The sequence below is a fragment of the Vicia villosa genome, linkage group LG1, assembly GCF_029867415.1.
Source record: "Vicia villosa cultivar HV-30 ecotype Madison, WI linkage group LG1, Vvil1.0, whole genome shotgun sequence".
In the NCBI taxonomy this organism is placed as follows: Eukaryota; Viridiplantae; Streptophyta; class Magnoliopsida; order Fabales; family Fabaceae; genus Vicia; species Vicia villosa.
Window position 1 is genome coordinate 248580491 of NC_081180.1, and position 19580 is coordinate 248600070.

Sequence of the window (19580 nt, forward strand, 5' to 3'; positions counted from 1 at the left end):
CTTTTTTGGGAAATATGGTGTTTCATTTTCTGCTTAAAGTTTCTTCCAATCCAGAAGGTCACTGCTTAAGAAACTAAATTTTATACTCAACCAGGAGCAACATGCATCTGAATGGTTATGATAGTTTTTTTTGAAAAGCGACAAAACAGGTAAAATTGTGTCATGCTCAAACTCTTGATATGAATATGAAACTTAAGTTGCTAGTAAATTCTATTGGAAGTTTCTTTATGGTACATATTAATTGTTGAATCAGTTAGCTTTTAACCATTGTGAGGAAAACCTCCCACTTTTTTCAAAATGCAGGAGACCATCAATCTTGTTGACATTTTTGTATCATGCTAAACCATAGTGTGCATTATCTTGTGAAAATTCTGTTAAAGGGACTAAGGCAATTGTTTAAAATTGAGAATTTACTTAGCTCAATCTATTCTTAAATTTCTTTTGTGAGAGTGCGATCCTTTGCCAACCGTTCTTTGAGCCTGAGATCAAGAAAAAAGAGATAAAATTCAAAAAAAGAAAAGAAAAAAAAGAATTGAATCTTGATCTCAATGAGATTTTTGTTGCTAAAACATCAACCACAGTCTTTGGTGATGTGTCTTTTTCTTTACCTTCTTAGAAAGGAGGGGAGCATTCATAAATCAGATAAGAGGTTGACATCCAAGTTGGGGAGAGGAAAGACAAAAGAAGGAACAAGTGGAAAAAGGGTAAGAAAAGAAGAAAAACTTTATAGTTAAATGAAATGGAACAAGAGGAAGTTCCAAAGAAAAAGAAAAATAATTTCATAAATCAAACTGTGAGAGTGGGTGAAAGTGTTTAGAAAAGAGAGCAACAAAGGTAAACAGAAGCAAGAAGACAAAAGAGATTATTAGAATGCTTCCCTAGATAGGATAACCTTTGAACATCTTCTTATTATTTGAATCTAAATCACATTACAACCCTAGAAATACCTTTCGATTTTTAGATTTCATAATATTCGATGCTACTTTTGGTAAACGTATAATATGAGTAATTGTTGATTTGATTGTTTGGATGAGTGTTCAACCCTTTTTCTATTCATCATATCTTTTGATGAGAGTGTTAGTGCTGGTCTAACTGTTATTGTGTAGTGTTTTGAACTTTCCAGTGGTAGTTTATTTGCGAAGTTGGTTTCATATACGTATCTTGAGTTTATGGTGTGATGAATTGCTCTTGGATTGACATTTGATGTGAACCATTCAAATTTTGTTAAAAAGAAAACTTGTTGCATGATTGTTGAGAAATATCATTGACTTCACTAAGGTGAGTACTTTTGTTTAGGGACAAACAAAACTCTAAGTTGGGGAGAGTTTGTTAGGGATGAATTTATGGTATTTTCATGGGTGATTATGACATTATGCTCTAAACTTAAGCAAAGTGTGCTAATTTCATGTGTTTTTCAGTAAGAATTGCATTACATATGTATAGTTCATGTTGCGAAGCAAATCGATACGATACATAGAAAATATTTACCCACAAATATGATAGAACGACAGTGATATTAAACCAATCCCTGTGAATACGATATATAGAAAATATTTACCCACAAATACTTTCAACAATATACAACCTTTTGAAATATGGCGTATGGACATCTGAACCTTCTTAACATAGTTCAACACCAATCGTTACCGTGGAACTTGGATTTGATCTTAACAAGTCATGATAGTAATCATAAACTCTGGTTTAATTCCCTAGGAATGATCAATCAACCATATCTCTAACTTTAAACCTTGCCCTAATTGCCTTGGCTTTGTTCACACCTACATTTCCTTTATTTTGTGCCTTTGCCTTTATATCTTTGATTTTCATCTAGGATTGGTTTTTAAGGAGTTTTGTATCCTCTTGCTCAGCCACTTGGTAGTCCTCATTTTCGCATTATAATCCCAGCTGCAACTATTTACATCATTCACCTTCCTTAATTGCCAAGTTGCTTCAATTGATAATTTGGCACAATAGACTTCCCAATCATATTCATCCTTACATTTTACCCTCACCCTTACATTGTCATTTTTTGTGAACTTACGGTTTCTATCACTGTGGACAACATATGATATGATTGCCTCCTTAAAATCATCTTTGAACTAAAGTAGGAATCCACCTCCCATTTGAAATCAACCATGTTCTTTTGCATCTTAAACATAGGGATAGCCTTTTTTTGAACACCAAAATTATCATCAGTGTCACACCCACTCACCAAACCCTGACTTTCACTATCACTCCCATCTTTTTCACCTTAATCTCTTTCTTCATGTTGTTCAACTAGATTGTCCAATTCATCTTCATCTATATCTTCATATCCATCAGAAGAATCATTAAAATCAACATCTAGAGCACTGTCATATTTGTACTAGATAAGTGCCAAATTGTAGTTATTTTTGTGTATAGTTTTGCGGCACTTATCTTATCTTTTTCCTCAATTTAGACGAGTTTTAGTGTATATTACATAAATACGTATACTTTGTGTTTAATCGAGTTTAGGATTCATATACGTATCGACTATAGTTTTTCATTCATTTTGTTGGTATTTGAGCATGTATGGAGCATTGAGTAATAAAGCTTCAAGGATGCAATCCTTGATCAATAAAGAAGAACCCATTTAAAGAAATAAAGAAGTGTAGGTTGGTGTGGTTCGTCGGGCGAGGCAGCAGTTTCTGGTGTGATTCGTTCGGCGAAGCAATTCCTTCGTCGGGCAAGTGTGGAAAATAAATGGTCATGTTTCTGCCTTGGATCGCCTCTTGTTCGTCGGGTGGACGAATAAGGAGTCATCGGGCGAAAGAAGATATTTTAGCCCACTTGTTGACGTGGCGGAGGCTGTGTGGCCAGAATAAAGTCGTTCGTCAGGCGGAGCAATTGGCTCGCTGGGCGAACGCGGCGAGACATAGTTTTGTATATATTTCATTTCATTTGTTAGGGTTATGGTTTAAGGAGAGGGTTTTTGTTCTCTCAACTCCATCAACCTCATTCTTATTTAGGATCAGCTTAGATAACAACATTAGGGTCTTGCATCTTGTGGATTCAGGGTGGCTTTCTCTTCAATCGGCGCTGACAAACCCGGAAAAGTTTGGTTTATATCTTTTCTCTCTATGTATTACTCTTTTTTTAGGTTTTGTATATATATTTACTTTGAACTCATGTATATTTGTCGCCCATGGCGTTATATAAATCTTGCTTTACAAATCTTTGTTGATTGTTGTCTTAGATTTTTGCTCTGTGCTAGAGATTTGGGTTGTTGTAGAGATAGACTTCTTGAATCCTTATCTAAGATGATTGTCTATTAGTTTCTGGATTTTAGAGATAAATTTAGAGCTAACAATCTCTATAGGTGTTGAAGCTTAATGCTTCCGTGTTGGTTGTGTTGGTTGAGAGATCATCGATACGATTGATATGGATGTCTGCTGTGTTGTTGAGGTGTGCTGAGAGATCGTCGGCGAGATGATATAGTAGTTCTCTCTACTTTGGGTTAAAAATGACTTAGAGTGTCAGCGATGCCGGATGATATTGACGAGTATTGTAGGTTGAGTGTAACTGGTCGATAAGTTTAAGTTTGTGAGAAGTAGATTTTATACCAATACCATGCTTGATAAGTCTTTTCTTTCTGAAAAATGAATTCTTTTTATGTTGATATTTACTTTTCTGTTTTTATTCTTTAAACAATTCAATCCAAACTCATAACTATGGAAGTTGTTGGAGGACAGTTCAATGCACTAGTCCCTATGGAGGCGATAAATTTCCCGGATAAATATTTTCAAAACTTTTGTTGCTTGCCGCTATACCGCTTCAACAAAATGGCGCAATTACCGGAGATTGGTGTTTTATTGAATTTGCACCGTAATACTCCTCCGACCTGATTTATAAGCAAAAATGCTCTTTTTAGATTCATTGAATAATGAATGTATCTAATCTACATGAAAGACAAGATACATTCATTATTCAATGAACCTAAAATGAGAATCTTTGCTTATAAATAAGGCCAGAGGGAGTAGTTCCTAACGTTTCGAGTTTTGTATACATCGCACATATTGTATATCCCAATAATTTATATTGATACTTTATTTAATTAATTCACATACATACACGTTGTACCCTAACTTGATACATACTATTCAAATCTGACGGTGCATAATCAATCTATAAAATTGACCTTTCTTATACAAAGCGTTTGGCAAAGCGGGCGGCCCGCCACGTTTAGCCCCGCCCCATTTAAGCCCGTCCAAAAGCGGGGTGGGGCGGGGCAAACCTACTTAGGTGTCTGAGTTCAAAAATCATGCCCGCCCCGTTTACTAACGAGTTGGCGGGCCGGCCCGTCAATTTTTATTTATTTTTTTATTTTACAATTTGATTTACCACAAAATTTACAAAAAAATTAATTATAACCAAAAAGGTTGATAAAATATATATTTTTTAAAACGCACAATAGAACTTCAACATATCTTAAGTCCAAACAGTTCAAAAGATAAAACAAATAAAGATCAATTATAAAAAAAATAACGAAATAAACTCAACCACAATAAAAAAACGTATCTAAATAAATAAATAATACATATCACTTTAATCCTATTTAAAAACTAACTATTAAAAAACTCAATTAAGAATTTACATAAAACAGACACTCATAACAATTACACCACATAATACATGACGGTTCATAAAATAGTAGTGCATAAAATATCAACACCTAACTTTCTCACTAATTACTTCATATAAACTTTTATATTAACCGATTCCTTAATAGTTAAATCCAAAATTTGTCACACTTATGGACTCATCAAATCCCTCCTTTTCTTAAAATCAACATTTATTTCTAAAGAAAACATGTGAGTTAATGTATTAACAACTTAATAATTATGCATGTTATACAACTGTTTTTTTATTTCAAGTTTTTCCAATCAACACATGTATTAGAAAGTTATAGAAAGAACGTTACAATTATAATTCAATCTGTATGTATAATAATTTAGAATACAATTCAATTAATATAATTCTAAGAGAAGAGTGTTGTTTTTATGGTTAAAATTGTTTTAATTTTAAATAAAAAATAATTTTTTTAATAGAAAGCCCGCGGGCAAAATCCGCCCGCCCCGCCTCGGTCCGATTTTTTAAGCGGGTTAGGCGGGACGAACCAACTTAAGATACCGAGCCAAAAACCTCAGCCCAACCCGCCCAAAATAGCGGGTCAAACGGGCCGACCCGGCGGGCCTGACCCGTTTTGCAACCCTTAAGCGTATGTATAACTTCCTTTCACTTAAAAAATTAATATATTGAGCTGAAAGAAATGACAGCATTAAAAAAAATTAGTTTAGAATCTTTCTAAGAAAATGTGGTTAAAAAGGAGTATTGATGTAGATAAAAGAAAGATAAGTCAAAATGAAAGTATCCACTTCACTATAAACCTTCTAAAGAGTAAAGAGAGGGTTTGTGTTGTAGACTTGTAGTTGAACAAAGATGGAGGAAAGACTGATTTCATCATCATCTTCTAAATCTTTCTTTCTTTTTTGGGCAATTATGGTTCTTCATTTCCTGCTTAAAGCTTCTTCCAATCCAGAAGGTGATGCACTGATTACATTGAAGAGGAACTTGAAGGATCCTAATAATGTTCTTCAAGATTGGGATGCTACACTTCCAAATCCATGCACATGGTTTCATGTTACGTGCAATCAACATAACAGCGTGATCGCCGTGTAAGTCAACATGTCATTTCTTATGAATGTTTTTTTGTCTGAATAATGAATCATTATATTTGTTGCATTTGGACAGTGATCTTGGAAATCAGGACCTTTCTGGTACACTGGTTTCACAACTTGGCGATCTCTCAAATTTGCAGTACTTGTAAGTTGTCACTCATATATGTGATGTTGTTGAGTGAATTATTAGGCTAGCTTCTCAATTTCACGAAAAATTGACCCCTAGACGCACGGTTCCAGTATTCGTCCTCATAACCAAACATACCATTAGTTTTGCAAATTAACTAAATAAAGCCAATCAATTGATAATTTAATTCATTAACCTACATTTTAGATTGTACTTTTCTTTCTAGTGACTGTATCATAACTCATGGCCGCGTTTGAGGGTGTGCTAGGCGGCCTATAGCACAGGTCCTCACACTTTTTTATGATTAAGCAATGGCTAAAAGGGCATCCACACACATATTCCACAATTAATTTATGGTTAAATAGGATCCTTTAAAAAATTCACGACTCAACTGAAGTAGCTTCTGCTTCTTATACGGGACCTCTCAAAAGTTTGAAACGGCTATATCAAAACTCAAATGCCTGCTGCCCCATTTCTGTTTGATTTGTAGAAAGTATGAATCTATATAAGCGAGGACTATGCCACATCTTTTATTGTCACCTTTCAATTATTTGTTGAACTTTCTTCCTTTTTCATTGGCAGGGAACTTTATAACAATAGTATAACTGGTAAAATCCCCGAAGAGCTAGGAAATTTGGCAAATTTGGTTAGCTTGGATCTTTACTTGAACAATATAAGTGGTACTATACCCAATACATTGGGCAAGCTTCAAAAACTACACTTCCTGTAAGACATACTTTCATTGTTCTCATATCTTTGGTTGAGGTATTTCTAATTATTCGTAAAAAGTCTTAACCGTATCTGTTACATGTTTTGATCGTCTCGATCTCTTTCTACCAAAGACGTTACCTGTTCAACACAGTACATGTTTATCAGTTGTATATAGCAGCCACCAGTATGCATCATGATTTATAAAGCTAGTTGTCTATCATGATTTATTACGCTAATTCATCTTACTCTCAAAAACAGGCGTCTCAATAATAACACTTTGAGTGGCCGCATTCCCGTGTCTTTGTCAAATGTTTCTACGCTGCAAGTTCTGTGAGTTTTACTCCTTTATTCAGATTCGCCATTAGTTATAGTCTAAGTAGATTTTTATTTACAGTAGAATCATATATTTCCATGTGTAAATTGACATAACGGCCATCTTGGAGTACAGTGATCTCTCAAACAACAATCTAGAAGGGGATGTTCCAGTGAATGGTTCATTTTCATCATTTACCTATGTCAAGTCAGTACAAATAAATAACTATGTTCATATCTTTGTTTCATTGTTCACAGATGCCATGAAAATATGCTAATGCCATGTGTTCCAATTTACAGTTATCAAAATAATCCTCACTTGCAACCGCCAAAAATAATTCCTCCACCGCCATCACCAGCTTCTTCAGGTTTGACGATGTTTGCTTTTTTGTCGACAATGATTTTGAATTAGTAAAGAATAACTTGAACTCAACTCTATTATTTTAAAGTTTAGTTTTAAGATGGGATAAAACAACCAAATGAGGTTAACTTGATATTGCAACATTTAGGTTGACTTCATTGCAGCCTCCAACAGTTTTGTTGTGTTGGGTGTGAATTAGACATAATCTATTTTCGAAGAGACTTATACTTTCTAATTATACTGTAAATCCTTTTTTCAGGTAGTCAAAATACTGGAGTTATTGCAGGAGGAGTTGCTGCTGGTGCTGCTCTGTTGTTTGCTGCCCCTGCAATTGCACTTGCTTATTGGAGAAAAAGAAAGCCACTCGATCATTTCGATCACGTCTTTGATGTTCCTGGTTAGTTAAATAACAGAAAAGAGGGTCTACATGCTCATAATAGCTATATTCTATACATGTTAATTACTGGTGAACCAACATTTCGCCTGTCTTTTACCACGGCAGGTGAGGAGCATCCTGAAATTCACCTTAGTCTGCCTAAAAGGTTTTCCTGGCGTGAGCTGCTAGTAGCGACAGATAAGTTCAGTAACAAAAACATAATAGGCAGAGGTGGATTCGGAAAAGTTTATAAAGGACGTTTAGCTGATGGCACCCTTGTAGCCGTAAAAAGACTTAGAGAGGAAAGGACACAAGGTGGGGAGCTACAATTTCAAATAGAAGTTGAAATGATCAGTATGGCTGTGCATCGCAATTTGCTCCGGCTTCGTGGTTTTTGCGTAACATATACTGAACGTTTGCTTGTGTATCCTTATATGGCCAATGGAAGTGTTGCATCATTTTTACGAGGTGCCCTATCTTGTCACTATTATCCTTATTTTGATTTGTTATTGGCAGCTACACAGACACAATGTAAATTTGTAACTAGTTCAAATTTTTAAATGCAATGAGTGCTCTTACGGTTGAATTTCTGGCATTTCTAATTAGACTTTCAAACTAAAGCTGTGTCTGTGTATATTGATTATGATGTAGAACGTAGTGAATCCGATCCGCCACTTGAGTGGCCAATACGGAAGAATATTGCGCTGGGATCTGCCAGAGGGCTTGCTTACTTGCACGACCATTGTGACCCCAAGATTATTCATCGTGATGTGAAAGCTGCAAACATATTTCTGGATGAGGAATTTGAAGCAGTTGTTGGACATTTCGGTGTAGCAAAGCTTATGGATTACAAAGATACACATGCTACTACTGCTGTTCGTGGTACGGTTGGGCATATAGCACCTGAGTACCTGTCAAGAGGAAAGTGTTCAGAAAAGACGGATGTTTTTGGATACGGTGTGATGCTTCTCGAACTAATAAATGGTCATAATGCTATTGAGCTTGGATGTCTTGCCAATGATGATGATCTGATCTTGTATGATTGGGTAGGTTTTATAAAATTAAATATGACATTCATTAATCTCTTAGGCTATAATGTAATGTTGACAACTGTCTGACATTGTTTTGAATCCAGGTTAAAGGACTTGTGAAAGACAAAAAGTTAGCTACACTTGTAGATGCAGAATTAACTGGAAAATATGATTTTGATGAGGTGGAGCAGTTAATCCAAGTGGCTTTACTATGCACACAATGGTCTCCAATGAAAAGACCAAAGATGTCAGAGGTTGTGAGAATGCTGGAAGGTGATGGTTTGGCAGAAAAGTGGGAGCAATGGAAGATGCATCACCTGAATGCAAAGTGGATAGAGTTAGATTCAACTGAACGTTTCGAGGGAGAGGAACTCCCAGGTCCTAGATGATCGATCCCTTTGAAGATTCTATCGCATCGACAAGTGAATACACAATTCGTCTGCCTGAAAAAGATAAACTTCATTATTTGTACTCTACTCTAGAAAACCAGAAGTGTCACACGAGATCGTTAATTTTCTTCCTCCTCTACTCTAGAAAAGTAAATGTGTAATGTAGCTAAAAAATCTCAATGGCTAACATAGTGTTGTCAGTATGAATAAAAGCACTTTGTTTATCACTAATGATGAGAGGAAGAATATTCTTCCAATCGCTTATTCTCTTCGCCTCAGAAGCACTTTGTCTGTATGAAACAATTTGTACATATATTTTTCACCATATCTTCTACTTAGTCTTTTAGATGATAAATATTTTGTATCTCATTTTTTTTTTCTTGGGACTTGGAATGAGCAGTATCTGCGGAGTTGCTATGATTTTGTCTTTCTCATGGTTGGAATTAGACTTTCACAAATATATAAATTTGAAAGATAATGGAATCTACTTTTCAAGTTCACTTTGGACTCTATCATTTTACCAATGATTGATGAAGTTTGTCTAAATACTTCCTCCGTCATCCCGCCCACCATTTTACACAGATGATTAACAAAAATTGTTAAAAGTGAAAAGTGAGATAGAGGATAGTATTTTTACTATAGTATTCTTATTATATATTAAAAATGATGAAAATTTTAATTATTAGAGGATAAAATTGAAAAAAGTGTATTAAAAATTAAAATAGATCATTCATTTTATAATATTATTTTATTTCAAATAAGCGACTCATTATGGGACCGAGAGGGAGTACTAATAATTAGCGATAAGTTTGTGCCCAAATTAATTAAAGAGTAATGTTATTCTTACACCCATATTATACACCAATACTTATACCAAACACTGTTCACCGTATTTATACGGTGAACAGTGTTTTTAAATAAAATAATAATATTTATAAAAAATATTTTTTATTTTTAAAATTACAGACGACACTGTTCATTAAAAATTACAGTAGTCATTAAAACTTGGTTAATGAAGTTGGTTAATGCAACATACAGGTATTAAAAATATTTTTAGTAGTCTATCAACTTGGTTAATGTAGTGTAAAAACTTGGTTAATGCAGTAATAAAGTTGGTTAATACACGTCCGTACATGAACAATGTCGTCCATAATTTTAAAAATAAAAATAAACACTATTATTTTATTTTAAAAAACACTATTCATTGTATAAATACTGTTCAGTGTTTGGTGTAAGTATTGATGTATAATATAGGTGTAAAAATAGCATTACTCTAAACTATATAGATACTCAGTCCTTTAACCATGTTGTAAGAGTCTGATCTCCGCATGTGAATTGAGTGACTAGTCTTTATAGAGATATGTATCATCTCCTATATTTAATTTCCCGATTCAACGGTTCGTTCATCACTCGCATATTTCTTGTGTCGTTGATATGAACTTTGGTTCATCACTAAATTTGGATACCACCCTTTATTTTCTACTCTTTCAGGTTACAAAAATCTCACTGAGAAAACTTGGATTTTTAAAGTCTTATAGTTTTACCCTTTTCACAATTGACCTTTCAAAGTCATTATAGAGATATGTATCATCTCCTATATTTAATTTCCCGATTCAACGGTTCGTTCATCACTCGCATATTTCTTGTGTCGTTGATATGAACTTTGGTTCATCACTAAATTTGGATACCACCCTTTATTTTCTACTCTTTCAGGTTACAAAAATCTCACTGAGAAAACTTGGATTTTTAAAGTCTTATAGTTTTACCCTTTTCACAATTGACCTTTCAAAGTCATTATCAGTATAAGTTTCAAGACCCACACTTACACTTTGCCAAACAAAATTTCTTTACTTGAGATTCCTTTCAAATGTTGTACAATTTGAAATGCATCTTATTAATGAATCTATGTTGATTGGTATGAATGAATTGATCGACTAAGCTAACAACAAAAGTAACAAGATTGTGTAAGTTTTCTAACTAATTTTCCAAATAGAGATAAAGTTGATCAATATACCGGGAACATGAAGTACATCTTTCAATTTAAAAGGTTGAAGACCAGTATCTCGACAACAATCAACCTGAGGATGAGAACCATCTACAATAATAATAGTACATAATATTGGAAGGAGAAATATTCTTCGGATAATGTTGAGAATCAAATGTCTTGTAATGAGTGGCACCATAATGGTTGAAAAAATAGAACAGATTTATTTTCAACCATATTGGAAGTAATAGCAAAGAGATACGCATGCTCCATTCCAAAATTTTCCTTTTTTTAACTGAGAAAAAAATTGAATGAATAGTACCAAATGTGAACAATGTCACCAAAATAAATAATACTTCTGATGAACACTCTCGATGCACAAATAGTACCTCCTTCCCAAGATGATAGTGGTAAAGAAGAACCTTCTTCCCACTGGTCTTAATTGATTATGAAACTTCGACTGGATTTTCCATATTATGTACATGTACATTGTCAATAAGTTATAATCGGATTAAAAATATTTGACTTCAAAGTTACAATTACATGTATATTGATTTTGATTTGTTGATAATGTAAATTTATACATTGAAAATATATCAAAACTAAGCTCATGCTTCTTATCCTTATAGAAATTGATAGATTTCAGTCTTGTCTATTGCTTAAATATTTTCTACTTTGACATTGTATCATCCTAGTCTTAAAAAGACACTAATTAATAAAATATGAAGTAGAAGAGATGGTGAAAATCATATGCATGAATAATGAAGTTTATCTCTTTCCAACAGAGAGCATCTCCAGGCTGAGGAAGGATTGTGTATTCACTTGTTCATATGATAGAATGTTGAAAGGATCATCTAGGACCTGAGAGTTCATCTGCCTGGATATGTGAAGCTGAATCTAATACCATCCAATTTGCATTAGGGTGATGCATGGGGTTGTTGTTAAAATCTTGTCGGTACGTCTCTTCTTTCTGCCATTGCTCCCATTTTTCCGCCAAACCATCACCTTCTAGCATTCTCACCACCTCAGACATCTTTGGTCTTTCCATCGGAGACCCTTGTGTGCATAGTAAAGCCACTTGGATTAACTGCTCTACCTCACCATCGTCATAATTTCCCGTTAATTCTGCATCTACAAGTGTTTCCAACTTCTTATCTTTCAGAAGTCCTTTAACCTGGATTCACAAAACTCTAGTTACGAATGCTTCGCAAGAGATAAATAAGTACTCCTCAATGATCAATGGATAGTAATGCATTAAAAATGATGCTTAGACGTATAGAATATTACGAAGAGATTAATGCATCGCAAGGTTAACAAAAATTGTTCAAGTACTAATGACATATTCAAAGTTAATAAAACCTACCCAATCAAGCAACATCACATCATCATCATTGGCAAGTCGAGCAAGATCAAAAGCTCTCTGTCCTGTTATTAGTTCAAGAAGCATCACACCGTATCCAAAAACATCAGTCTTTTCTGAAGATTTTCCAGTTGACAGGTACTCAGGTGCTATATGCCCAATCGTACCACGGACAGCTGTAGTAACATGGGTATCTTTATAATCCATAAGCTTTGCTAAACCGAAATCTCCAACAACTGCTTCAAATTCCCCATCCAACAATATATTTGCAGCTTTCACATCGCGATGAATAATCTTAGGGTCACAATGATCATGCAAGTAAGCAAGTCCCCTGGCAGATCCCAGCGCAATATTTTTTCGCTTTTGCCACTCAAGCGGCGGATCAGAATCATTACGCTCTACAACAACAGTAACATTTTTCATCAGTAAGAATACTATTTTGCTATTTAAAGTTTGAGCTATTTATGTTTTTTCCATGCTTTTCAATGTTAACTAAAAATAAATCAGAAACAAGTTTGACAATGAACACCAACACTTCCAACATTTTTGCTAGAAAAGGATATAAGAGGAAAGATGGAGAACCTCGTAAACATGACGCCACACTTCCATTGGACATGAAAGGATACACAAGCAAGCGTTCAGTAGATGTCATGCAAAAACCAAGAAGCCGGAGCAAATTACGATGCACAGCCATGCTGATCATTTCAACTTCTGTTTGAAATTGCAGCTCCCCACCTTGTGTGCGTTCCTCTTTAAGTCTTTTTACTGCTACAAGACCGCCATCAGCTAAGCGTCCTTTATAAACCTTTCCAAATCCACCTCTACCTAGAATGTTTTTGTTACTGAAGTTATCTGTCGCTACTAGCAGCTCACGTAGAGAAAACCTTTTCAGCTGACCAAGGTGAACTTCAGGATCCTCCTCAGCTGCCGCAATAAAAAGCAGACAAAATGTTGGTTCAACAGTAATTAACAACTATAGAATATAGCATTTATGAGCATGTGTACCATCATTTCCATTATATAACTAACCAGGAACGTCAAAGAAATTATCATGTGGTTTTCTTTTTCGCCAATAAGAAAGTGCAATTGCAGGGGCAGCAAACAACAGAGCAGCACCAGCAGCAACTCCTCCAGCAATAGCTCCAGTATTACTGCCACCTGAAAAAAGGATTAACAGTTTAATTAGAAATTGCAACTCTATTTTAAAAATAGATTGTGACTGATTGGAAAAAAGTCACGAAGTTCAATACAATCATATTTTCCTCTAAAATTTAACCACGAGGCACACCGTCCCTTTCCATAATTACGGAGTAAACATTTGGAAAAGCCAGAGAGCTAATGAGTATAAATTAATTAAACATTGGAAATAATGGTAGGGGAGATAGAGGTTAGAGGCAGATTCAAAACACTGGCAAAGTCCATGAAAAATATAATACTTGTTTGACATGTCGATGGCCCTTGCTTAATAACTCAAACTTTTAGGTAACATGGTTTTTATATATAACATCAATATCAAGTTGACCTAATTTGGTTGTTTTATTCTGAATTGAAAGCTTTCACTCAAAATCATTGTAAACAAAAAACAGACATTAGCAAACCTGAAGAAGGTGGTGGCGATGGAGAAACTGGCACAGGAGTGATTGTTATGTTATTCAAGTGAGGATTATTCTTATAACTGTAAAATGGAACACAGGACATTAGCAAAATTTCAGGTCATCTGTCAAGAATAAGACAGAGATATGAATATAATAACTTGCACTGACCTGACAGGGGTAAATAATGAAAATGAACCATTCACTGGAATATCCCCTTCTAGATTGTTGAATGAGAGATCACTGTTTTTGAAGATAGCCGTTGTGTCACATATTCAAATCTATTTTGACTACAACTCATGGAAAATTTAAATAAAGGAGTAACACTCACAGAACTTGCAGTGTATTAACTTTTGTCAAAGACACGGGAATGGTGCCCGTCAAGTTGTTATTATTGAGACGCCTATTATGGAGAGCAAGATGAATAAGTTTGCTATATACAACTGATAAAGTGGAGTAATAAACCATGACAGGCAACTAGCTATTTAAATACATTAAAAAAGAAAGAAATTTAAGTCATAACTGATACATTCATAAATTTAAGTCTTAGTTCCAAGTGCATGAATGAATTATATAATCATATTAGAAATTTGTATGCATTGGATAGAGCAAATTCATTTTTCTATATTGCATGCAGCTTTGCTGAAAATATACTGGTCATGTTGTAGAGGCTACAGAATCCACCACATTTTGCATAGGGAAACAGAAAAAAAAGGGTGTTGAAGAAGGTCATGGAAGAAATTTTTTTGAAACAAACATAAATAAATTTTGCAGATAAAAATATGAGAATAATGAAAGTATGTCATACAGGAAACGCAGTTTTTGAAGCTTGCCCAATGTATTAGGTATAACACCACTCATTTCGTTCAAGTAAAGATCCAAACTCTCCAAGTTTGCCAAATTTCCTAGCTCATCTGGGATTTTACCTGTTATATTATTATTATAAAGTTCCCTGGCATTGGAAAGAGAAAAAAATTCAGATTTGTGCAAACAAAAAAGTCCAACAAATAATTGAATGACGACCGCTCACATTCACGTGATTTTATTGAGCTTAATCTACTCAGAAACAGTTAAAATTTACTCAACAATATCACATATGATTCACAACTTACAGGTACTGCAAATTTGGGAGATCACCAAGGTTTGAAACCAGTGTGCCAGAAAGCGCCGCATTTCCAAGATCACTGTCGAAATCCAACAAAAAATATTAAAATAACGATTCACTACACGGACAAACATTCATAAAAACTACAGTTAAAAACGACACATCAACTTACACACGGGTCACACTATTATCGCCATTGCAAGTAACATGAAACCACGTGCAAGGATTGACAAGGGTAGCATCCCAACTTTGAAGAACATTGTTAGGATCATTCAAGTTACTCTTCAATGCATTCAGTGCATCACCTGTGCTAAAAAGAACCAATCTTCAGTTGCCATTATAGGAAGTCCTATACAGTATAGGTGGTCAAACCCAGCCTACGATTATGTCACGAAGTGTTATAATTATCATCATCGCGAATTCAGTTCAACCATGAATTTCCTAGGCTCGGAACTAAGCAGTAATCACTGAACAAACAATAAACAGCCTAATCTAGGTAGTGATGCAGAACACCATCACAATATATGAAACTTTACCAAAATTATCCAAACATATGATCAAAAATATTACAGGTACAAAATATTTGGGTTGAAAATGAAATATTACAAAAGCTACTCCAAGTCTACTATGAAGTCAACTCCAATATTATTCATCAATAAATAACATATTAAATAACATATGAACAATTAAAAGGTTGAAAGAGTAAAGAGAAAAGTAAGCAAACACCTTCTAGATTGGAAGAAGCTTTAAGCAGCAAATGAAGAACCGAAATTGCCCAAAAAAGAAAGAAAGTATTAGAAGATGATGAAATCAGTCTTTCCTTCATGTTTATTCAACTACAACAATAACAAAACAACTTCATAATCATTCATTCATAATAAAACACAAACCTTCTTTTCATCAATATTTTGACTTGTTGACCCGAAGAAAAATCGTTAGTGAAGTTTATAGTTTAATTATGACTTTTCTTTCTTTTATTTACATCCATAATATTTAATTTTTAAGCACATGTTCATTAACTAAATACTTTAATATAAAAGGTCAATATTAAATGAAGGCAGTAATTTCTTAGAAAGATCTGGACCATCGTGATCGCAGTTGCAGAGATCGAACAGTAGTCTTCTATAGCAAGTTTACTGTCACCATCAATCAGAACTGAATCACGACTTGACCAACTAACAATTAACAATTAAAAACTAATTTTATTAAAATGCAATATTTTAAATTTTGAATTGTTTAACACGTTCCATGAAATCATAATACAAAATAATAAATTGTGATTAAAATAAGAAAGTGAAAAGAAGATACGGTCAAAGATATACGTACGCTTGTAGGAAGAAAGATCCTTTTTGCAAATTGATTCTGAACCGTTAGATTTGGATAATAATGCATCAAGTTACGGTGCATCGTATGTATGTCAACTTTTACTCTCTCAAACTTTTCTCTTCTCCGGCAAGCATGGATTCCGGCAGAGAATTGCAAAACCGAACCTCTCACCGTCTTCTATCAGCTTCGATTTCAGAAATTGAAGAGACGCTATTTTGTAATGGCCAATAGCGATGAAGATTCCGCCAATCGATTCGAAGAGGACTAAGCCGATTGCGAAAGCGTTTCTCCGATCGGCGGCGAAGAGAGCGTAGCTTATGATCTGGTGTGGCAACCTCATTGTAAGATCCTGTGATCTTTCTTAATTCAACGGTTTGGATGAGCCACCGCCGGAAAGAATCTTCGAATGTTCAAATTTCAAACTTTTGAATTGGACCAAATAGTATTTTTTTTTTTTGTATAGTAAATATTAATTTCTTTGTATAGTTTTGTACTAAAAATGCTAATTTTTGGAAATTTTAAAAATTGAATATATATATATTTTTTCAACACAATATTAATTTCTTTAATTTATAATTTAAAATTACTTTATTAACAATTCTTACAAAATAATAAAATCAAATACCGCATATCAAATTCAGATGAGACAAATAATTTGAGATAGATAAAAATTTAAAAAGATTATGCTAACAAATGACCAATAATATTTTTATTAACCATGAATTTAAATAATCATTTTTTCTATGCAAGTAGATAAGAGTAGTGGGCTTAACGGTTTTAACTTTGGTTTTTATCATTAGTTTTTGGATACTTGTGGGCTATGAATTTAGTGCAATATTACACTAATTTCAAAAGAAGAAATCAAACATTCATGAAAGATTGGAGACCGATTACACTTTATAATGTTATATGCAAACATTACAAAGTGATAGTTAAAGTTCTTACGAATAATCTAAAAAAAGTTTTTGATAAGTGTGTCTCTAATAACCAATCAACTTTTATTCTTAGGAGATCTATTTTGGATAATGCTATGACAACTAGGGGGAAATAGGCCAGACCGATAACAGGGGCCTACAGGCTAGCCTATTCAGACTCAAGCTAGGCCACACATTTTATTTAAATAGAGAAGGCCTGGGCTTTTTTATAAGCCTATATAATTAAAAAGGCTAGGCTTCAGGCCCTAAACAAAGCCTTTGAAGCCTACCAGGCCGGCCTATTTAAATAAATATGAATAATTTTTTATTATCATTATGTTATGTTTTGTAGTTTGAATTAAAATACATAAATAAAATTTGATTATCTTGAAGACCTTGTGAAAATAAGATGAAAACACGTGATGAACATTGTTTTCATAAACTCTCTTAAACAAATAGTCTCACAAAATTAATATTAATAGGTAAGTTAGAATAAGTCAATGCAAACAAATTTTTAATCTCTTGCTTTTTTTAGTTATTTAGTCTATTTAAACATTATTTTAAATGCTTGTTTACATATGTCTAAAACAAATAGGCTTTTATGTAGGCTAACAAGCTAACCAGGCCTTCGAAAAGGCCAGGCCCAGGCCTAAAAATAAGCCTACGACAGGCTACAGGCCAGACTTAGGCTTCCGTTTTTTTGACAGGCCAGGCTCAGGCTTGGAAAAGCCTAGCTCGCCCCAGCCTATTCCCACCCCTAATGACAACTATTGAGGGGTTCATCATATGAATTTAAAAACAACGGGCAAAAAGATGATGTGGTGGCTCTTAAACTTGATATTAATAAAACATCTTGCTTAAATCCATGCCCTGGAACAAGCAACCTACCATATTGCTATTTATAACCATAAATTAGTCCACTCTTTTCACACATAGCATCATCCAATCAATTATGTCATAAGTTGAGTTTTCTCCATAGTAAGAAACTCCTCCTCAAGTTGAGTTTTTTCCGTTATTTCTAACAGGTTTATCCATTGGTTTGTACTATTCTTTCTTTGAGGAAATTCTCTACCAACCAAGTAAGCTGCTTTGACATTAGCCCCTCCACAAAAACTCAATAAAAACTCAGCGATAACATGCATTTTTATCCATTGTTTTCTGCAAAATTTATTATACACTTCTGAAACAGCCTTAAGGCATTCATAACGCCTTGACTTCAAATCCCATAGTTTTTTCTTGTCATGAAAGCCTCCACTAGTTAATGATAAATGAATAACAACATTTGAACCTTTTAAAATATATAGATCAAATATTTTAGACCCTTAGCAATAATCACTTCATCACACAAAATCTTCGATACTCCATGTTCAACTCTAGTGCAATAGCCTAGATCATCAAACATGTTTATAGATAACAAATTTTACTTGAGTTCTGGAACATACCTCACGTTGTGAATAAAAAACTCTCGATCATCAAACATTTTAAGTCTGAATGTACCAATATCATGAACCTTGTAAGCCTTATTATCACAAAGAAGAACTACTCCTCCATGCACTAGCTTCAAAGTCTCAAAGTATTTTATTTATGGAAACATGTGATAAGAGCAACCTGAATCAATAACCCAACTATCTTCAGTTTCCAAACTCGATACCACTAGTGCATCAACATCCTCACAACCATCATGATCTAAGTCAATCGTAACTTGACCATAATCATCATTGACCTTTTCTCTCAAGACAAATCTTCTTGAAGTGACAAGTTTTCTGACAATTAAAACATTTACCTTTGATTTGTCAAATTTATTTGATTTGGACATCCCTCTTATAACATCCTGGTTTATTTAATTTAATTTTTTGTAATTGAATTATGTGTTATAGTATGTTGTTTGATGTTTTGGTGTGTTGGAGGATCCTTTGGTATAGGGTGGTAGCCTTAGAAATATTCGTTTTAAGGTGTATGAGGTGTTTGAGTAAAAACGTAGAGATTTAGGGAATGATAGGAGTAGAATTAATTATTAGTTAATTACAATTATTTAGTTGGATAGTAATTATTTTAAATCAATTAAATAATATTAGTAATAATTTAATTTTAAAATTTTCAATATTTTTTAAAAATTTTTGATAAAAACTCATATTTTTTGAAATTTGATAACTTTAGACAAGAGTATAATATAAAAGCATGCAATATTAAAATATTAAAAATATGAGGTTTAAGCATAAGTAACAGGTGACAAGTTAATCAACCTGTTAAAAGAAGTTTTCCATTTGGTATGTAGTGCAGTATGGAAACATAT

General features: G+C 33.8%; 2 protein-coding genes across 2 annotated transcripts; one reads left to right on the forward strand and one right to left on the reverse strand.

Annotated features, from left to right (window-relative positions):
- Positions 1-5369: 5369 nt before the first annotated feature.
- Positions 5370-9331, forward strand: LOC131645115 (BRASSINOSTEROID INSENSITIVE 1-associated receptor kinase 1-like). Its single transcript, XM_058915774.1, has 10 exons — positions 5370-5696; positions 5773-5844; positions 6409-6552; positions 6796-6867; positions 6986-7057; positions 7150-7217; positions 7470-7607; positions 7713-8054; positions 8238-8632; positions 8722-9331. The coding sequence occupies exons 1-10, from the start codon at positions 5461-5463 to the stop codon at positions 9004-9006; spliced, it is 1824 nt and encodes a 607-aa protein (XP_058771757.1). The 5' UTR covers positions 5370-5460; the 3' UTR covers positions 9007-9331.
- A 2253-nt stretch (positions 9332-11584) lies between these two features.
- On the reverse strand, positions 11585-15929 carry LOC131645116 (BRASSINOSTEROID INSENSITIVE 1-associated receptor kinase 1-like). The gene is made up of 11 exons (XM_058915775.1): positions 15774-15929; positions 15220-15352; positions 15055-15126; positions 14751-14894; positions 14274-14345; positions 14114-14185; positions 13949-14025; positions 13380-13508; positions 12933-13274; positions 12354-12748; positions 11585-12164 (listed from the first exon to the last, which is right to left on the reverse strand). The coding sequence occupies exons 1-11, from the start codon at positions 15871-15873 to the stop codon at positions 11841-11843; spliced, it is 1860 nt and encodes a 619-aa protein (XP_058771758.1). The 5' UTR covers positions 15874-15929; the 3' UTR covers positions 11585-11840.
- Between the last annotated feature and the right edge of the window lie 3651 nt (positions 15930-19580).